The sequence below is a fragment of the Thermobia domestica genome, unplaced genomic scaffold (assembly GCF_964235325.1).
Source record: "Thermobia domestica unplaced genomic scaffold, izTheDome1.hap1.1 HAP1_SCAFFOLD_1505, whole genome shotgun sequence".
Classification (NCBI taxonomy): Eukaryota; Metazoa; Arthropoda; class Insecta; order Zygentoma; family Lepismatidae; genus Thermobia; species Thermobia domestica.
Genome location: NW_027657215.1, coordinates 874 through 19,931, shown reverse-complemented (window position 1 = coordinate 19,931; position 19,058 = coordinate 874). Strand labels below are relative to the sequence as shown.

General features: G+C 36.3%; 1 protein-coding gene across 1 annotated transcript in view; it reads left to right on the top strand.

The window, feature by feature from the left end:
- The window catches only part of LOC145677864 (U3 small nucleolar RNA-associated protein 4 homolog), a gene marked incomplete at its 3' end in the record, with an annotated part of 30,903 nt that extends 12,830 nt beyond the window's left edge, over positions 1–18,073 (top strand). The window contains 4 exon segments of the mRNA XM_081748161.1: positions 2,687–2,771; positions 6,108–6,306; positions 10,608–10,726; positions 17,921–18,073. Coding sequence (XP_081604287.1) covers positions 2,687–2,771; positions 6,108–6,306; positions 10,608–10,726; positions 17,921–18,073 — 556 coding nt within the window.
- Positions 18,074–19,058: the final 985 nt, after the last annotated feature.

Below are 19,058 nucleotides of genomic sequence, written 5' to 3'. Positions count from 1 at the left end.
ACGAAATTTGGTGGTCATCCAAGTAGTGCTTGAGATTCTTTTCGTCTCTTGTAGGGACGGACAGAAACAGGGTGAATATGTAACGGAATTTTGATAGACCAGTTTCCTGTACAGACTTTGTTCTTAATTGTAGTAATGTGTCTACAAAATAAAATAAAAGTAGTTTTTGGTTTCTCCTCATAAACATTCGAGAAAATTCTAGAGGGGGAAAAGATTACTGTCAGTATTAAAATTTTCTTCTTCAATGTTTTTTGTCAGAGAGGGAAATCCGTCAGTTCACACACTGGGAAGAATAAACGCTTTAATGACTTTAGTAACAATTTAGTACCATCCATGTGTCCTTAAAAAAGAAAAAGAAAAAGTGCTTAGATTAATTCGTTTCCTTTGTGTCTGGGAAATCGTCAGATTCAAACAGTGATCAGTTGGCGACTTTCTAAACCGTGACTTCTCCTGAAGAAAGGGAGAAGTAAATGAACTACAAAATCAGAAACTAAACCAAGAACAGCAGAAAAGTTGAAAAAATAAATATATAAAAGTGCCCAGTGGGATTCGAACCAGATTTTAAAAATTTGAATCCTAACACAGAGAAGAACTTAACACGCACAATTATTGAAACAACTGTAGAACTACCATCTCGTTGCATTGATAGCTAAGGAAATCTTTAGAAATCCTGCTTGCTTTTTATGATCTTTTTTTTTTTAAACTACAACAAAGTTTTCTGCGTTTTGCCGAGGTACTATTTTGTTCTGAAAGTAACTTTGCATTAAGTAATAACATAGAAGCAGAGTATTTCAAACAACAAGGTGTGTTGAGAATACTTCACTACTCCAAATCTTTCCGCTTCGTGTGCATTGTTGCCAAACTGACAATTTTAAGAAACTTTTCACGCATGCAAATATGTTTTTGAAGAAGTGTACATATGGATAACAAGAAGTTGGAATCCCGATTTGATGTGCTTGATTTGGTTTATATGTTACAGTAGTACCGGTAGCCCTGTTGGAAGGAAGTTTCAGAATCATCATTATTATTTCGGATACGAAAAACAGAAATGTTAAGGTACCAATTTACCGATAAAGTATTTCACTTTTAGTGTATTAAAAATAATAGTTGGTGTGATCGACTGAAACCCATGTGCAAACAGTATCTTCGAAATCACTAACGGTATTTAACTACATTTTATGCACAATGTGAAGGAATCCATGAAGAGTGTGACAGCATTTGTGCGTCAGAAATCACCATAAGAGTTCAAAGATTTGTCCTGTTGTGTGACCAATGTACGAGTGCTGTCCATATAAAATTTGGAAGGTTGGAGTTCGAACCATTGACGGACGGCGGCCTTCAGTTCATCTGAGTGAGACTTCTGACCTGTTAATGCCTTTTTAGAGAAGTGACAAAGTGGGTGAAAGGTTATGGCTGCAGGGAAGATGACGCAACATTTCCCGGAATATGAGTGCAACATGCGGATAGGCATTATCGTGCAACACAATTATCCCAAAAACCAGTAAACCTGGTCGTTTGTTCTTAATGGATGTGCTAAGATGGGTCAAAGGCATACAGTAGCGTTCGTCATTAATGGTTTCTCCTGGTTCCTTGAAGTCAAACATCATTGATCCATGGCAAAATATACGATAACGATGACATTTCCTGCGTACGTTTGTGTCTTGAGTTTCTTGAGGCGTGTAATGAGATGGTGTTTCCATTATATACTAAAAGATCTTGAACTTGGTTCAAAATTGTGACATCAGAATTCATTTCCTGCAAGAATAAGCAGAAGTCCAAAGGGCAGCATGAAAAATGCTCAAGGGAACGTACCATACGCTCGAACTTTCGTTCCTCCGTCAATATCCTGGGAATCCACTTTGCGCACACGTTGTGATACCCCAGATATTGTATGGATCGAATAGTCAGAATCGCACGAATAGCTCTTTGCATAATTCGTCGGCAGGTTGACAACAACTTATCTCAATTTCGTTAACTTTTCACGAGAGAAGAAAATAGACCTTTCTCTGCATTTGTTACAGTATTTTTCTTCAAATACAAGTAACATTCATAAAGAGTAACTTAGTTGTTATTTGAAATTGAGATTCATCGTTTTGTCAGATATGGCTGCATAAAAATGGGCGTAAAACAGTCAGATATGTCGTTGTGTCAGATTACCGACGAATTGTCTTAAGTGGTAACAATATGGACATGATCAGACGGGAATTATCACTTATTTCTGATGCATCTTTCTGCAAACACTCTCGACTAATCGACAACTTTTGTTTTCGGTACGCATACATCTCCATACCCGTTCTTCACCCGACGAAACATTTTAGCTGGTTGACATTCTTGAGCAGTGAAATTGTCAGTAAACCTGGGAAGCATGTTGATCATGTTTGGATGGGTTGTGTATGTGGAACGCCATCTTTCAACGGGATTCCTGTAACTGTGGAAAACATGGAACCACTGTTTCTACCGTATATGAATAAGGGCATATATCATCATACGCCATTACTAGTATACATTCCTTTCACCACACCATATTATAGTTATCATTGAACGTAAAGGTTTTAGTTGTTTAACTCCCATGAAATTGTCTTAGTACTTACTGTTAAATCTCTTAAGATCTGAGTGTCATATATTATAACATACCCTTGTACTATCATCTGCCACTTTCAGTCATGATTGTATTTTGTGTTTTCAGGCAGGTACAGAACTTGGATATATCAATATTTTCAGTGTCACAGATGAAGGATTAATGTATGAAAAAGTACTTGACAAACAAGAAGGTAAGTGTCATGTTTGTTACAAAGTAAAATTTTAGAACCGTAAATATTGGCCATATTGAAAAGGCATACAAGATAAATGTAAATTCCAATTTTGATCAGTTATGTGAAATTATTCTTTTCCATTGGAAGAACTTGCATGCATGCTACGAAAGACAGTGTTTCCTCACTGTCAGTTTTGCATGGACAGTGACTGCTTTACGTTTGGAGGTAGTTTAGTCGAATAAGCAAAATGGGACTACTAAAAAGTATAAAGCGTTCTTTGTACCTTATTTTCATTCGAAGTAGTTTGTTGTAATTGCTCAACGAATTTCAGTACAAAATTTGAAGTTTATATCTCCGTCTGGTAACAGGTGGAGATCATTTATAAGAGAAAATTAACGAGCTGTCCATCAGTGGAGATGGAGGGTATTCATGCAAGCTCCGCTATGAGTCTGCAGATATCCATATCCATCTACCAAGCAAGCCAAGAATATAATATTCCTCAGAAATCAATGTTCAGCTTTGCAGAAACGTATAATAATATTAGCATACCGACTGCGGCTGCTGGAAGCTCTGAAGATAGAGATTTGTCAGCGTCTTTCTCTGAATCTGATAGAATTCATGGAAGAAGTTGGTTTGCGATAAAGTTAGTGTTCAATAACGGAACAATAATTCTGAGAAAATGAATAGGCATAATGTGGTGATTTGAAGTACTTCAAATCCCATGCAATGTTTGTTCCATGAACTTTATTATTATTATTATTATTATTATTATTATTAGCTGTAAATACCTGTCGTTGCTGGTTGCATAAGGGCAGGGCGTTGTTAGAAATGAAATGAAATTTTGAGTTTTACGTCCCACGGTTATGCCGATTAGGCTAAAGGAGACGGTGATGATGAGAGATGAATGAAATGGTGGAATGAAGAAAGTGGGAGGAAACGGGAAAACCCCGAGAAAACCCACGCACATTGTGTTTGTCCACCACAAGGGCGTTGTTAGAAACAGCGAGAATCGTGCATACATTTTCAATCTCGCAAATCCGACCCTCGCCCCATCGAGGCGAAAGTCGAACAAAAGGCTTTGTACTCAATTAAAACTGCTGAAGATTTGTGTACAAATTTTGGTGACAATGTGGACCACCTTTCTATGCGAAAAGCTGATAACACACACACACACACACAATATTGTATTATTATTTATCCATTGAGAGATAAGTGGACCTTTCCTTTTTGTAAAGCTAATGTGACTGGCAGTTGTATGTGGATATTCCCATAGTTTGAGGAAGACAGTACTAACATCATCTTTCATCAGGATGTTACACCACCTCAGTATCATCACTTTTCATTCTTGCTTTTAGTTTTTCCATTTTGTCAAAAGTCACTCTCTTCAATGTTTTCTCTTACCTGCGAAAACACAGGAAAAGTAGATATTAATACCAAATGGTTATTTTATCCAGTGAAGATTCAATAAAGGTTCTAAAAGTTCTGCGTGTCTAATTATATTTCCTACATCCTTCGTGTATATATGCTACATCATCTGTACCACAAATTTGCCATTTTTGTTGGTTAAATTAGAGTTTAGCCAGGCACGTAGCCAGGATTTCGTGAAGGGGGTCCGTGACATGAAATACTGTGGTCATCACACCAGGGGCTCGATCATTCTAAACTATTTTACTGGAATATATACTGGTTCGTTTAGCCAGGATTTCGTAACGGGCGGGGGGGGGGGGAGGGACGTGACATGAAACACTGAAGGCCCAATCAGTCTAAACTACTTTACTATCAACATATATTGATTTGTTAGGACAATCAAATGAGGATATGTTGGTAAGTATTTTAATAACAAACTACGAAGAAATCTCGAGTAAAATAATAATAAGAAAAAAAAGTATTGAAAATGATTTTACAATATTTACGTTCTCCCTGTGTTCATTCAAATATAACAATTTTTGCTTTCATCACGAACTCAACTATTATAAAAAGTGCATATTCACTATTATAAAAAGTACACTTATGTCCAAAATGATTGTCGCATATCTATGACTGTCTTCTTGTAAAAATATAATTTGATAATGATTTTGCAGGGTATTTTTAATACTGATACCATGTGTATAATCGGGAAATATATAGACCCTATTTGTGGTAAATTTCATAGAAAAAGAATTATAAATACGAAAATTAGAGTGAGTAAAACGAGATGTTGCTGAATGGACAAGAAAGTTTTACTTTTGTTCGATTGTTCTTATTTACTGCTCTTTTGACAAAATTTACCACTTACATGTCTTTGGCGATTATACACATACTAACATTGTTAGAAATACCGGGCGAATTCATTATCAAATTATACTCCTACAACAACATATTTATAGACATGCGATAATAATTTTCAACATGAGTGTACAAACTCAATAATGTCTTGTAAAATATTTTACAATATCTGTGCTCCTTTCTCTGTTGAATCAAATGTTAACAGAACTTTATTTTCACATAAATTTTTGTTTTTATTATTCCTTCAACTACTGTCTGTTCCAAATGACAGGTTAAAGGGAGTAGTAGAAAATTGTTTTTGAAATAACATGTTTGATACTGCAAGGATGCGATGACCAAAAATTATGATCAAAAATGTCCACGCTCTTACACAACCGGTGTTATGCTTTCAGAAGCTTGAAATCTCCTTAACTAGTAGGAGAAATTCTAACAATTGCGTAACTTCCGGAAATTTCAAATTCCCTGACTCTTCCAGGATATCCTACTCACCTCGCCACCATGTATTGCAAGTAATACAAATCTCCTCATAAGAAAGAGTAACCAAAAGCTTTCTGTAGTTTTCTTAGTTTTTTTTTAATTTTTTAACGCCGATTCTTCTTTTTCTCATTTCATTTCGTTTTATCCTTTCTTAATTTTTTCATTTCTGGTCTCGAAGGGGAGGGGGGGTGTCCCGACCCCCAATTGGCTACGTGCCTGGTTTAGCGTTCCTTTCAACATTAAGTCTGTATAAGATGTGGAGTAACAGCTTAACCTGGGATCTGAACCACATGAGCTTCCACCGGGTATTGAACCCGGGTCTCCCGAGCAAAATATGCAAACACTAACCGTATATTAACGAGGAAGCCCATTTCCCATTTTTGTTGCATTATCTCCCCCCCTCCCCGCCTAAAAAAGGTCGAAATGCTTTATTTTTAACAAAAAATTGATCATCCTAAATTACGATCAATATGAAGACAAGGTAAATTTTTAAAATGGAGGTAAAATGTTATTTGTGGAGGTTAAATGTTATTGATGCAGGTAAAATGTGATGAACAGATTAGAAATTGTAAGATTGATTTATGTGACACTGTCATTTGTTTGTTTGTTTAGGTCGTATCCTGTGCTTAGCGTGGGACGCTACTGGAGAGTTCATTGTTTCTGGTTCTATTGATGCGGTCAGGATCTGGAATGTTAGAACTGGACATGCGGTCCATAGGATGACAACGGGTAGATTGGAGAACAAAAAGGAAACGATTGTGTGGTGCATAGCAGTTATGGACGATTTTACGATTGTAACTGGAGATTCTAGGTAAGTAAGTCTTTACTGTGGTAAAGAGCTGCTCTGCTGTTGTTAAATATTAATTACTTGAAAGGTCTTCGGTGTGTCTTTTTATTTGCAATTTCGTTATTTTAATCTTTTAAAACCGAATTGAGCATTGATTGGAAGCTTAATGTGTGAATCAGGATTTATGTCACAAACTTACAAGGAGAAAGTAGACTTTGGTAAATGAACTTAGGAACCATTTTGCGCGAGGTAGTAGTGCACATTTAAAGTGTTAATATTACAAACTGGGAAAGCACAATAACCAAAAATAGAAGAGAAAAAGCGTTTTAAAGTTTTCGACTCGCCACATATATGATACGACGCGTAAAGTTACCAAGTGACGGCGTGGCAGAGTGAGGATCATTACGGTTCACGTGCAAAGGGTCCCGGGTTTGATTCCCACTCGGGTCTTTTTGGTTTTTGCTTTAACGAATAAAGTAACCATTTGTAACTACAAGTAAAATATTAATTCATCGTATGCTTATAATGTACAAAACAAAAGAAATTTTGAAATCAGTTGTAAAACCTTGCAATGTTCCATGTTAACTAGCAACAAAATATAACCTACTCTGTAAATATATTGATGTCAGGAGTTATATTATGGTTACCACAGTTATGTAAAAATGTTCTTGACGCTTCATGTCTATATATGTGAACAGTGTGCGAATTACAAGGAGGATGAGGGAGACATCCCCTTTGGTAATACTGGATGTATGCTATAACCGAAGGGGGTTTCCCCCTCGTCCTCCTTGTAATTCGCACACTTTTCACAGATATAGACACGAAGCGTCAAGAACGTTTTTTACACAACGACTGTGGTAACCATAATATAACTCATGATATCAATTAAGAAATACAGATATTTACGAAATAGGTTACATTTTGTTGCGAGTTAACATGGAACATTGCAAGGTTTTACAACCGATTTGAACATTTCTATTGTCTTATGCATTATAAACATACGGTGAATTAATATTTTACTTGTAGTCACAAGTGGTTACTGTATTGGTTAAAGCAAAAAAGAAAAAAAAATGAGGGGAAATCGAACCCGGGACCCTTTGCACGTGAGCCGAAGATGCTTCTTACTTTGCCACGCCGTCACTTGCTAACTTTACGCATCGTCTCATATATGGGGCAAGTTGAAAATTTCAAGACGCTTTTTCTCTGCTATTTTTGGCTATTATGCTTTCCCAGTTTGTAATATTAACACTTTAAATGTGCACTACTACTTCGAGAAAAATGTCCCGGAGTTAATTTACCAAAGTCTGCTTTCTCCTTGTTAGTAATAAAACAAGTTTTTGTTTCCTTTTGCTAGCAGTGAATGATGTACATCGAACTTAAAACTTCATGTGTTAATGAATTCTCAGTATCTTTTCTAAAGTGTCGTATAGTGGAAATTTTATGTCCCAGTTTCTTGTAAATAACACACTACAATCAAATTTTATGAATAATCTTCCAAATAGATATGAAAAACATCCCTGTCTTCATATAGAATATTTAGTCATGTGTGGATAATTATAGGATATTCTACAGGTAATTTGTAAAATTCGTACAAATTATACCTCTCAAATTTCTATTTCTTTCAAACTACAAAATACTGACTAAACTAATGATCTTTGTAATCCCACGAGTCACTTAAATAATGATGGTGACAAAATACAAAAATAACTCAGGCAGCAAAATGTCGACATACAGCTTTGATGAATGTGAAAACATTCTGTGTAAGGTAATTCTCTTTGTAAACGCAGTGAAATTTCTTTAAGCGACCACCGCTTGTTCCATTGAATATTAGTCGTTTTCGAGGAGTGGTCACGTTAAATTTATTTTGAATTTTTACTTTTTTTTTTAATACAACATCGCTCCTAAGGATGCAGTGTCAATGTAGGCAGGATATTCCTTTACTATTTCTGCCTGCAGTACTAAATTTCAAGTGACTGTACAAAACCCCACCTAATTATATGCAAATAATTAGCAAAGAAACGAGAAATAGAACTTCATAATATATCACTTTTTTAATTCAGTAGATAGTAATTTAAGCTGTTATGCAAGATTTTACCTCAATAAAGAAAACTTGACAAAATTGGGACAACAAAAATATTAACTTGATTGTACAGAAGGTCGTTTCAGGTTTGTAGTAATAAATTTGACACGTTTACAATCTTAATATATACTGCGACTGAGACGCCACCAACAATTGTGCCCCATATCTATTAACTATCGCCCTGCATCTCAATTTTCACTGAAAGACACTGCATTGAACCACAGTTTGATCAAGCCTTTTCCTTTCCTCTTGAAAAACCTTCTGAAGACCGTTAAATCTGCACGACTGTCGATGGCTTAACCAGCGTTTCATAAATACAAATCCACAAAAATCCATAGAGAGTGCTTCAGGGTGTTTTACAAAATATCTGTAAATGAGAATTAACAAAAAGTCATAAGGGATGCTTCAAGGTATTTTATAGGAATGTCTGTAAAAGGGATTGCTCCCATTTCACGTGCTGTCCTCTTCATGTACGCCGTATGATTGGACTACTGATCTTGGTGATAACGCAAGATGTGTCATTGCCATATATAGGTGGAATTTATAGTGGTTCCAAAATGTTCCTATGGCAACAGATTGCGTTGATATTAGGTTTTTGTCCATACTACGTATTTTAAGTTCGCTATTATAACAATAACTAAAAACAACCATAAGGTATCCCAAATCGCACATTCACGCACCCAATCGGAAAGAATCACGGAGACAATGGATGATGATCCTGTGATTATATTCCAATAGAAACACTCATGTCTTATCCAGAGATGCCACTAACTACCTCTGCAAAATGGCGTTCATAGAATTTTCTATTACCAGATGAAAATCTTCGTTAGAGCGAAACGTTGTACTGCCTTTGCTATTGTTCTTTGAGACAGTGTATTGTCACGTTATACCAAGGAAAGCTTTTTTTGATCGGGGCGGGGAAGAAGATACACTCAGGTTTCCAGTATCTACGAAGTCCAATATTAATTAGAACTAGCAACAGAAAGGGTTCCCGTTTTGTGGCAATTGAACATCGCATTAAACTCTAATTAGCAGTACCATACGACCAATCATTCACACAACAGCTTTCTTCCTGCATGTCGTACTGTTCCCCAAACGACCGACTTTGTTACCGTAAACCTGAAATGATCTTCTGTAACTTTTAAATTTCGCATCGAATGTCACAAAGTTTATTGTAGCATTTTGGAATTTTATTTGTCGAAATTATTTCAGTTATTCTTATACATTTTATTACAAACTTCTCCATCCACCTGCTGAATACAGAACGAGAGTATTTTAGCATTGTAAAAAAGTACAAATTAATAATGTAGCGACTTACGGACTTTTTTTGTTAAGTTTTTGCTTGAGATCGAGAGTTTCGAGCCATAAGTAGGTGTGAATGTGGTCTATTTCGTAAATAATCCTAACCACTTTTAGAACTCTGTATTTATCGCAGCTGCTGTACATTGAAAGTTTAGCGTGAAGAAAAAAGTAAGATAAATAAAAATTTCAAGATCATTGTAGTTTGATTTGATTCCATGTAAAGGTAAATAAAAGAGTTTCGCCTTATAATGCGAAATTACGATAGACTTCTGAACTGTGGGGTGACATATTGAAAGTAAAAGAGGTAAGTATGCCATTTACTGTTCAATACAGGAATAAGCACTAAGATATACTCTGTTTTTGGGACGATGACTCCGTACTTAAAAAAAACTGTAATTTGCTCGTACCAACTTTGGTCTGATATATGTCAACAGATTGCTAAACGAACAGAGTCATTCTATAACACTCCACATCTTGTATACGTAGCATAATTGGAAGTCTAAAATACAGCGCGCTCAAAGAGTGGTGTATGTTAAAGTTTTTTTGATCAGGAGTGTACATTGTTGTTATTATAGTATGGTGTTCTGCAACCAGTTTACTTTGGTAAGCTGAAAGGTGTGACGCGCACTTTTGCCTATTGTAAGAAGTTACTTATATAGTTTTTCTTTATAATACCGCATTGAGTGTGTTTCATTTGCTTCTACAGTATTTCTTTTTCTGACCCATCTTTGATTATTTATGATAATATTTATTCTTTATTACATGCTGCGAATGTTTATGTATTCTGAGAAATTAAATGTAAATTATTTATTCACAGTTATTGTTGTATCATACTTCCATTATATATCCATTATTAAAATACTTTTATTTATCAACTCTTCCTATACAGCTGTGCTTTGAGGCATCTTTGTTACACTTGTCATATGTATTTACTATTTTAAAGGGGTAAAACGTGTTTCTGGAATGGCCAGAATGGTACCCAAGTGGAAAGTATTCAGAGCCATAAAGCAGATGTGCTGAGTGTTTGCATCGATGAGAAAGAAAATGGAGTTTATTCTGCAGGTAAGACTAGACTATAATTATAAGCAAAAACATAGTTTTGTTCACTGTTTGGTTTTCACAGTTTGATTCTTTTACGATTAATTTGTTTTAATTGTAATTGCAGCTTTATTACACATTAGAGAAGACTAAAAGTTTAAAATAATAAGAGATTAAATAATCATCTTTTATTCACAAATACAAACCTGCTTTGATTCTGGATACTGACAACATTGATAGAGGGGGTCGCGGTGGCTCAGTGGTAGAGCGTTCACCTCCGGTGCTTGGGGTCCCTGGTTCGATCCCAGCTCGCGCCGTGGGGACTTTGTGGTGGACAAACACCGTGCTCGTTTCTCGGGGTTCTCCCGCTTTCTTTATTCCACCATTTCACTCATTTCTCATTATCACCGTCTCCTTTAGCCTAACCGGCATAATCGTGGGACGTTAAACTTAAAGATTTCATTTAGAATAGAACATTGATAGAATTTGGTTACCTACCTTTGATGCATATTTTGAATCTGGCAATAGTGACGTAACATAGACACCGCGCTTCCTTCGATTTAGTTCACTCCATTTGCACTTCGCTCTGCTCGTGTCATTTCAGGATCCATTCTTTACGTTACATTTATTTATTTAGTAGTATGTATTCCTTGTTTTTACACCTTTTATCTCCTATCCGTCTTAATCCTTTTCACCATGCCACTGAAGACGGAACCACCTTTGAGTTCCAAAACGTTTGAAAATTATTTAGGCTTTTCAAGGGAGGATTCATTGGTAAGTAGCCAATTTTTTGTTAATTTGAATCATCATCTCATGCGTCCCTATAATTGTAATTGTAAGACTAAAACTTTACTTACGAAATGCAGAGTCTATAGAAAGTTATTTTATGGTACTGCATGTCCAAAATGGAGTTCTAAAAGGGGATAATCTAAGTTTTTAACTAAAGCGGTCTACACATTGACCTGAAGGGTCTCGGTTTATGACCGGGTGTCTCGTTAGCTGAAGGCTAACCTAATTGAGACATATGAATTAAAACATGCCAATGCAAGGCTATGTGTGGGAATAGAATATTAGCTTCCTTTTTCCTCAAATGAACCTCTTTGAGAAACAAATCAAAATATGGCTTTGCTTACTCACGTATCTCTCGGCTGGACGCTGTCCAATGAACTGGGCTAACTGTTGTTGCTGTTGGAACTCATACGACGCACCATGCACTTGTATTCGGTTGTTGAGGTCCTTGGTTCAAACTCGCCGGGAAACTATTTCTCTTCTTCTTCCCTTGTGGCGTCGCCTCGTAGACTCGCTGGGCCTCGCTACTCGGCTTTGAACCTTCTAGTCCAGGGTTCGAACTTGGCTGGCGGCTGTCCTCGTCGTCAACCTCGGCGGAGCTGGACTGGGTCTGTGAAATCTTCCCTGGAGGTAGTCTCAGGTAGACACGTTTCTGGACACTTGGACCTCTGGTGCTAGATGCTAAATCACCGAAGTATTGGCGTCGGGTCCTTTCTTTCGGCTCACAGAGCGACGGCGTTGACACTCTATTCACTCGTGTTGAATTGGACAAGTAAACTTTCTAAATTTGAGCTTATATATGGATAAGCATCCTAGTTTACTCATGTGCGTTTTAATTTTAAGTTGGTGAAAGTGTGTTACTGTGACATCCGTGTCCCTATTTCCGGAATAATAGTCTATTCTGGAATCGCAAAGGATGCTCACAGTTCCAAATAAGAAATGTTAATTTCTTAATAATAAAAGGTGTTTTTAAAACAAACTTATAATTTTGCCCATTCTGGCTGCATGTTCGCTACATTCCTCCGACTAAGATATGATAGGGCGACATCGAAGTATGCGCCATTGCCTGTATAATTTTGCCCATTCTGGCTGCATGTTCGCTACAATATATTGAACTACACATTGTAAATAGCATTAACCCTTAAGTACTATGGACAAAAATAATCACGTAACTACTATGGAACGGTCTGTCAGACCGCATTGTTGTTTCGCATTTTCTGAATAGTAGTTTTATTGCATATTTTTTAAAATCCTATCCTACATATCTTAGTTGCTTATAGAAAAATAAAACATAGTAATTTCACGATGTAAAAAAAGTTTTATATTTTTATTTGGTCTAGGAATTAATTCGTGCGGTTGGTACGCACACATTGAAGCTGTAGTACAAACACAAAATACATAAATACCTTAAGAAAAATATTGTCCATCGCTAGCCACCACTTTCGTCCATCTGTCAGGCAATCTACGGATTCCGTGGCGAAAGAAGTCCTCATCCTTGGAAGCGATCCAGTCAGAGACCCATGTTTCGATATCTTCTGAAGAAGTAAACCGCTGTCCAATCAAATCGTTGTTCATGCAATCGAACAAGTAGTAGTCTGAAGGAGCAACGTCTGGTGAATACGGCGGGTGGGGTAAAACTTCCCATCCGACATTTTCTAAATAGGTTTTGACCGGTTTTGCGATATGTGGGCGAGCGTTATCATGTTGAACAATAAGTTTATCATGTCTGTTCTCCCATTCTGGTCGTGTTCTGGCCAGAGCTTGCTTCAAACGCATTAATTGTCGTCGATAACGTTCTCCATTCATAGTTTCACCCGGTTGCAGCAGCTCATAGTACACCACACCTTTCATATCCCACCATATGCACAGCATATCCTTTGCACAGTGAATATCTCGTTTTGGTTGTGATGGACCTGGTTCACCTGGTTTCACCCAGGCCTTTTTTCGTTTAGGGTTCTCGTAATGGATCCACTTCTCATCACCCGTAATAATTCGATGCAGAAACCCCTTTCTACTCTGTAGTTGAAGCAGCAATTCGCAAATGGTTTTTCGTCTTTCAACGTCTCTGTCTTTCAATTCATGTGGAACCCAATGTGACATCTTTTGAATCATTCCCATGGCTTTCAAGCGTTTGGAGACTGTTGTTTGATCAACGCCTAATGCTGCTGCAAGTTGTTCCTGCGTTTGACACGAATCCTGCTCGAGCAATGCTGTCAATTCTTCGTCTTGAAATTTTTTTGGCTGTCCAGCTCGCTCTTGGTCTGCCAAGCCGAAATCACCACTTCTAAACCGTGCAAACCACTTCTGACACGTTCGCTCAGCTAGAGCATGGTCACCATACACTTCCACCAAAATACGATGACTTTCAGTCGCACTTTTCTGCATGTTAAAGTAATGCAGCAGGACACCCCGCAAAAACACTTTATCAGGCACAAATTGCGCCATGTTCACTTAACTACAAACTGGTGTTGTTGACGCTTTAATCCACTGCCCTATACTACGAACGATACGCGATGACAGGGGTTTGCAACACATGTGTGGATACACGGAACTGTGGGACGCTCCGTTCGTTGCGCCATCTCTTGTCCACCCGCACGAATTAATTCCTAGACCAAATAAAACAATGAGAAAGAGAACATAGTCAAAATTTGCAAGGATGCTTTCATTGTTATTCTAAAATTGTAATTGTTGATATATTCAATTTCTTTCTCCGTTTCTATGTTGTCAAAATAACACTAATTTAAAATACCGTGTTCTTGTAGATGCACTGAGAATAAAATATGTAGGAAAATCGGGGGGAAAACATAGAAGTTTAGCTTTTTTAAACTTACAAGAAGGTACTGTCATAGTTGTACTGTTACTTTTTTGTGGTGGAAAGGTAATGAATAAAACTTATTTTAGTTCTTTTATGATGGCGAAAGTAAAGAAAATACGTTATGCCGGTAAAGAAAGTACCGCACTAAATTTTCTGATAGCATGTACTTTCTTCAGATAGGCACTTATATATTTTCTTCTGCACTGCAAGGAAATCGGTACCCCACACCGCTGACACGAATATCTTTGCTTTCCGCTTAGATATTCGTGAACAGAAGACTATGTTTCCTCTTCAACTCCTTGTGCGCGATGGTGGGAAACTTACTTTCAAGCTGTAGTATGCTCTTGATTGAAAAACTCAGCTCTCGTGGCAGATGTCTGATGAACAATCTACGTTCCATGTGCGGCCTAACAAGTCCTTTTGCCAACGGTTTCATGAAATCAAGTCTTGTCATCACTGCGGACTTAGCGTAGACCTGATGCAAGACATACGCATTGACATCACACGCAACATCCACCAGCATAAAGAAAATTGTCAATGGCTATCGTCTTGTTCGACGACTTGATGTGTAATCTGTAAGCTTTTTGTCTAGAGTATCTACTCCGCCTTTACTCATGTTATAAAATGTGATTATTTCAGGTTTTCCAGTCTCTGGGTCATTATTTGATGTGTGGTGCAAGACGTGCCACACGGTAAAACACAAAACTGCTAATAATCAGTAGATAACGAAAGACAACTGAAAAGAAAAATACTCACGTAACTACTATAGTACGTCTGTGAGACCGCTCGACCCCTCCAGCGCCGCGCACAGGGGATCAATTATAACACGAACTTCACAATACGTAACCATTTGCTAGACAGGAAGGTAGACGAAAAGATCCACTTGTAGTAGTGAGACTGTGCAAAATATAATGATACGAAAAGTAGCAGCGGTCTGAGAGACGGTCCATAGTACTTACGGGTTAATATTTCCACTATAAATGACACTTACTTAACAGATTACTTAAAATAGGCACATGAATTACCTCCTTTAGCCATAATTACAAGTTGATGCTCTTGGATACATATTCAATTTAAAAAAAAAAAAAAAAAAGTTACTCACCTTGCACTTGCTGCCACTGCAACTTAGCCAGGACTCTGTATCTTCTATATTTCAGTCCGCTCTAAGTCTTTTGTCATGAATAACAACTTCATAAGCTAGAAGACACTAATTAAACAATATATATATTGTAGCTTTGTCCTGTAACAAAATGAAACCAAGTAATTGAAAAAAATATTATATATATATATATATGTTTAACAGTGTAAGGTTGGAAGTTTGCCCATTTGCTCTTGGAAATTGAAGTAACTAACTACAACAAAATGGTTTGTTCTAATTATGTAACAAAATCACTCTAAATACCAAGTCTCACTGCAAGAAATTTCGTCACTTGGAGTTGTATATATATAATGCGGTGAGAAGTGATATGTGAAGTAATTATGTTACATAATTAGAACAAGCTCTTCCAATTGCCATTACCTCAGTTTCCAGGAGTAGACATAATTCAACCTTACAATGTTAACAGGGTGTCTACTGATACTGGAAATACTGAAAATACTTGAATTATACTGGAATTTAATTTTGATACTGGAAATATACTGTAATTTTGATTCACATACTGGAAAAATCGTGAAACTGATAATTTGTCAATTATATATATATAGTGATTATTTTAATAGTCTTAGAAACAATTTTGTTTTCATTGAGATTGTAAATTTTTTCAAAGCAAGATCTGTATACATTTTGTAATTAGACATTTAAAGCAATGAATGGAGTGGAGGGCTGTGAGGGAAGTTGGGAGGTTCTTTAAAAATGTTTTTAAAAAAATCATTTGTATTTCAAAAAATCAAGGCTAACTAAATTTATTAAAAATGAAATATTCAATTACAAATCTGAAATCATCGAGAATGTGATTATTCCTAAAGAACTTTTAAAAAATGATTGTATTAGGTAAAGAAATTTTGCTGATAGTTACACTGAATATACAGGAAATATACTGGAATTTTGAAAGGAAAGTCAGTAGACACCCAGGTTAAATAAACGTAGTGTTTTCGTTTTATTTTTTTATTTATTTTTTTTTTCTTTCAAATATTTGGTTTCCTTTTGTGACAGGACAAAGCAGCAAGAAATTACGTGCAATGTCTTCGAGCTTTTGAAGTGATAGTCCGTAACCAAAACTATGTTCAAACTATGATATGATAACTATGTTCAAAAAATGAGTTAAAAAGATTCAGCATTTGTTAGAGAAAAAAGTGACATATAACATCTATTTCGGGTATATGTATATTAGCTGAATACCCATTAAAAAAAAAACAAAAAAAAAACTGTTTTACGTCCCACGGTTATGCCGGTTAGGCTAAAGGAGACGGTGATGAGAGATGAGTGAAATGGTGGAATAAAGAAAGCGGGAGGAAACGGGAGAACCCCGAGAAAAAACACGAACATACCCATTTCTAGTACGGGAAGTATAAGATGTATGGGAAATATTTGATGCCGAGCTTTAGCTCTAACTTCAGGGACTCCTAAGATACTCCATTCTTGGCAAAAAAAAAAAAAAAAAAAAAAAGTCGATCTTCATCCTTTAAGATACGTATTTCAATTGAAGTGAAATGTTAAAATCTCAACTCCGCTCGGACGCTATATTCAGAAATTTATTTGAAAGGGTTCAGATGTTTCCTTATTTCGGGTTGGGGGGAGGATGTATTTTATGTAGTAGGAAATTAAAATATAGTAATTGGTCTCTTTCTCCTTTTAGAAGCGAAACTTTTGGAAATGATGGAACTCGTCTCTCCACTTACATTTTAATGAGAGTTTATATGCCGAGTTTCATCTCCCTAATTTTTAGGGTTTCGTGAGATGCTTTGCTTTTGGCAAATAATTCCATAATAATTACACGTCTCAGAATTATGCCCTTCCGACCCTTTAGTGTACGTATTTCAATAAAAATAAAAGGATAAAAGTCCAAATTCGAGCCAAGTGCTAACTACATTATATAAAAAAAATCATTTCAAATTGTCCAGCCGTTTTGTCATGGAAACGTAACATATAACTTTTAATTTCATTTTATGTATAGGGGGCACGATGGGTCAATGTTAGAGTGCTTATCCTCTGATGCGTGCTGTCCCGGGTTCGATTCCCCGCCAAGTAAGTTTGTGGTGGACAACATCGTGTCCCTGGGTTTTTCTCAAGGTACTCCCGCTTCCTCGTACATTTTCATTCTACCAATTCTTTCATCATTCACTTGTTTTAATCATCCATCTCCCTTAGTCTGAAGGGCATAAATGTGGGACCTTAAACTGAAAGATATAATTTCATTTCATTTATATATATATATAGATTGTTGATGGTGTGTTATACACTGAGGTAAAACTAAGATTTCTACCTGCATTATAATAAAGCACCGAAAGAATTTGGAGAATATTAAATAGTACTTTTTACTGATAAGTTGAATGAACTCGATAGTTTTTTAACTGTACTAGAATATTTTAAGGACGTTTAATTGGATTGTTTTATAAGTATGTGACTATGTAGAAATTCATTGCATCATATTAGCAAGTTACTTTTTGTATTTTAGGAATCGATCCAGTTATTTGTAATTTCTGTCGTGTAAATGTCCGATCCGGTGCTGAAGGCAAGATGCAGTGGGTAAAAGCGATACAACGACGTGTTCATGACCATGACGTCAGGGCTCTTGTAATGGCAGAAAATCGGCTTATTTCTGGTGGTAAGTTTTTCTTTTATATGTATGCTGTAAGCTCCCTTAATGTTTCAGTGATTGAGTAATAATAATAATAATAATAATAATAATAATAATAATAATAATAATAATAATAATAATAATAACAGTTTATGAAACCTGAGCGAGTCCGCCATTTGTCTTTCCCTCTCTGGTATTATTTTAGGGGCGAGAACTTCTTACATACCAGTGAGAAGAAGCAAGTTTACTCACACTTCCTTGTGAGTGATAACATTACGCACCCTATTAAGCATTTTGTTGTGTGTGTGATGAAATTGAAAACTAGGATGTTATATGAAAAGGAATGTTTAATGTATTTAATTATACTGATTGTTTAGGTGTATTAAATTGTCCTAGTAGAATACACGAGTTGCCAATACATGCAACATCATATGTTGAGCGAGACTGACCTGGGCGTTGTAACTGGAACACTTTGGTATCAGCAACGTTAAACCTGGAACTTTTTGCGATTGTTGAGATTGCAGATTCCCCCTGTTCTTCTAGATGATTGATGAATTTAAATTTGACTGTCTGAGAATGACATCTTGACTTAGTGATGGAACCTCTGGTTGGACTCCACTGACTGACCAAAACCAACTGACTGACGTGAGTGACCACACTGACGTGAGTAACTTGACTAATTGACCTGAACTGCCCTGACTCACTGACCACGAAGCATCCAAAAATTAATATTTTATACGAATTAAACATTTTCTTAATTCATTATTTTTCTCATTTTTGAATTGATTTTTTTTTAAATTTTGACATCAGATGGTTTGTCACCTTATGGCTTGCTCAATATGTCTGTGTCAGATAAAATTTTAACAACTCGTAATTCTACTAAGCGTTTTTTGAAAAAACACAAAAAGTTACAATGTCAGTTGTTTTTTAGCAGCTTGCGGTACAACATATCCATACGTTTGCATTTACAGATGGTGATCAGAAAAATGGAAACACCTGTAGTTGGCAACACGTC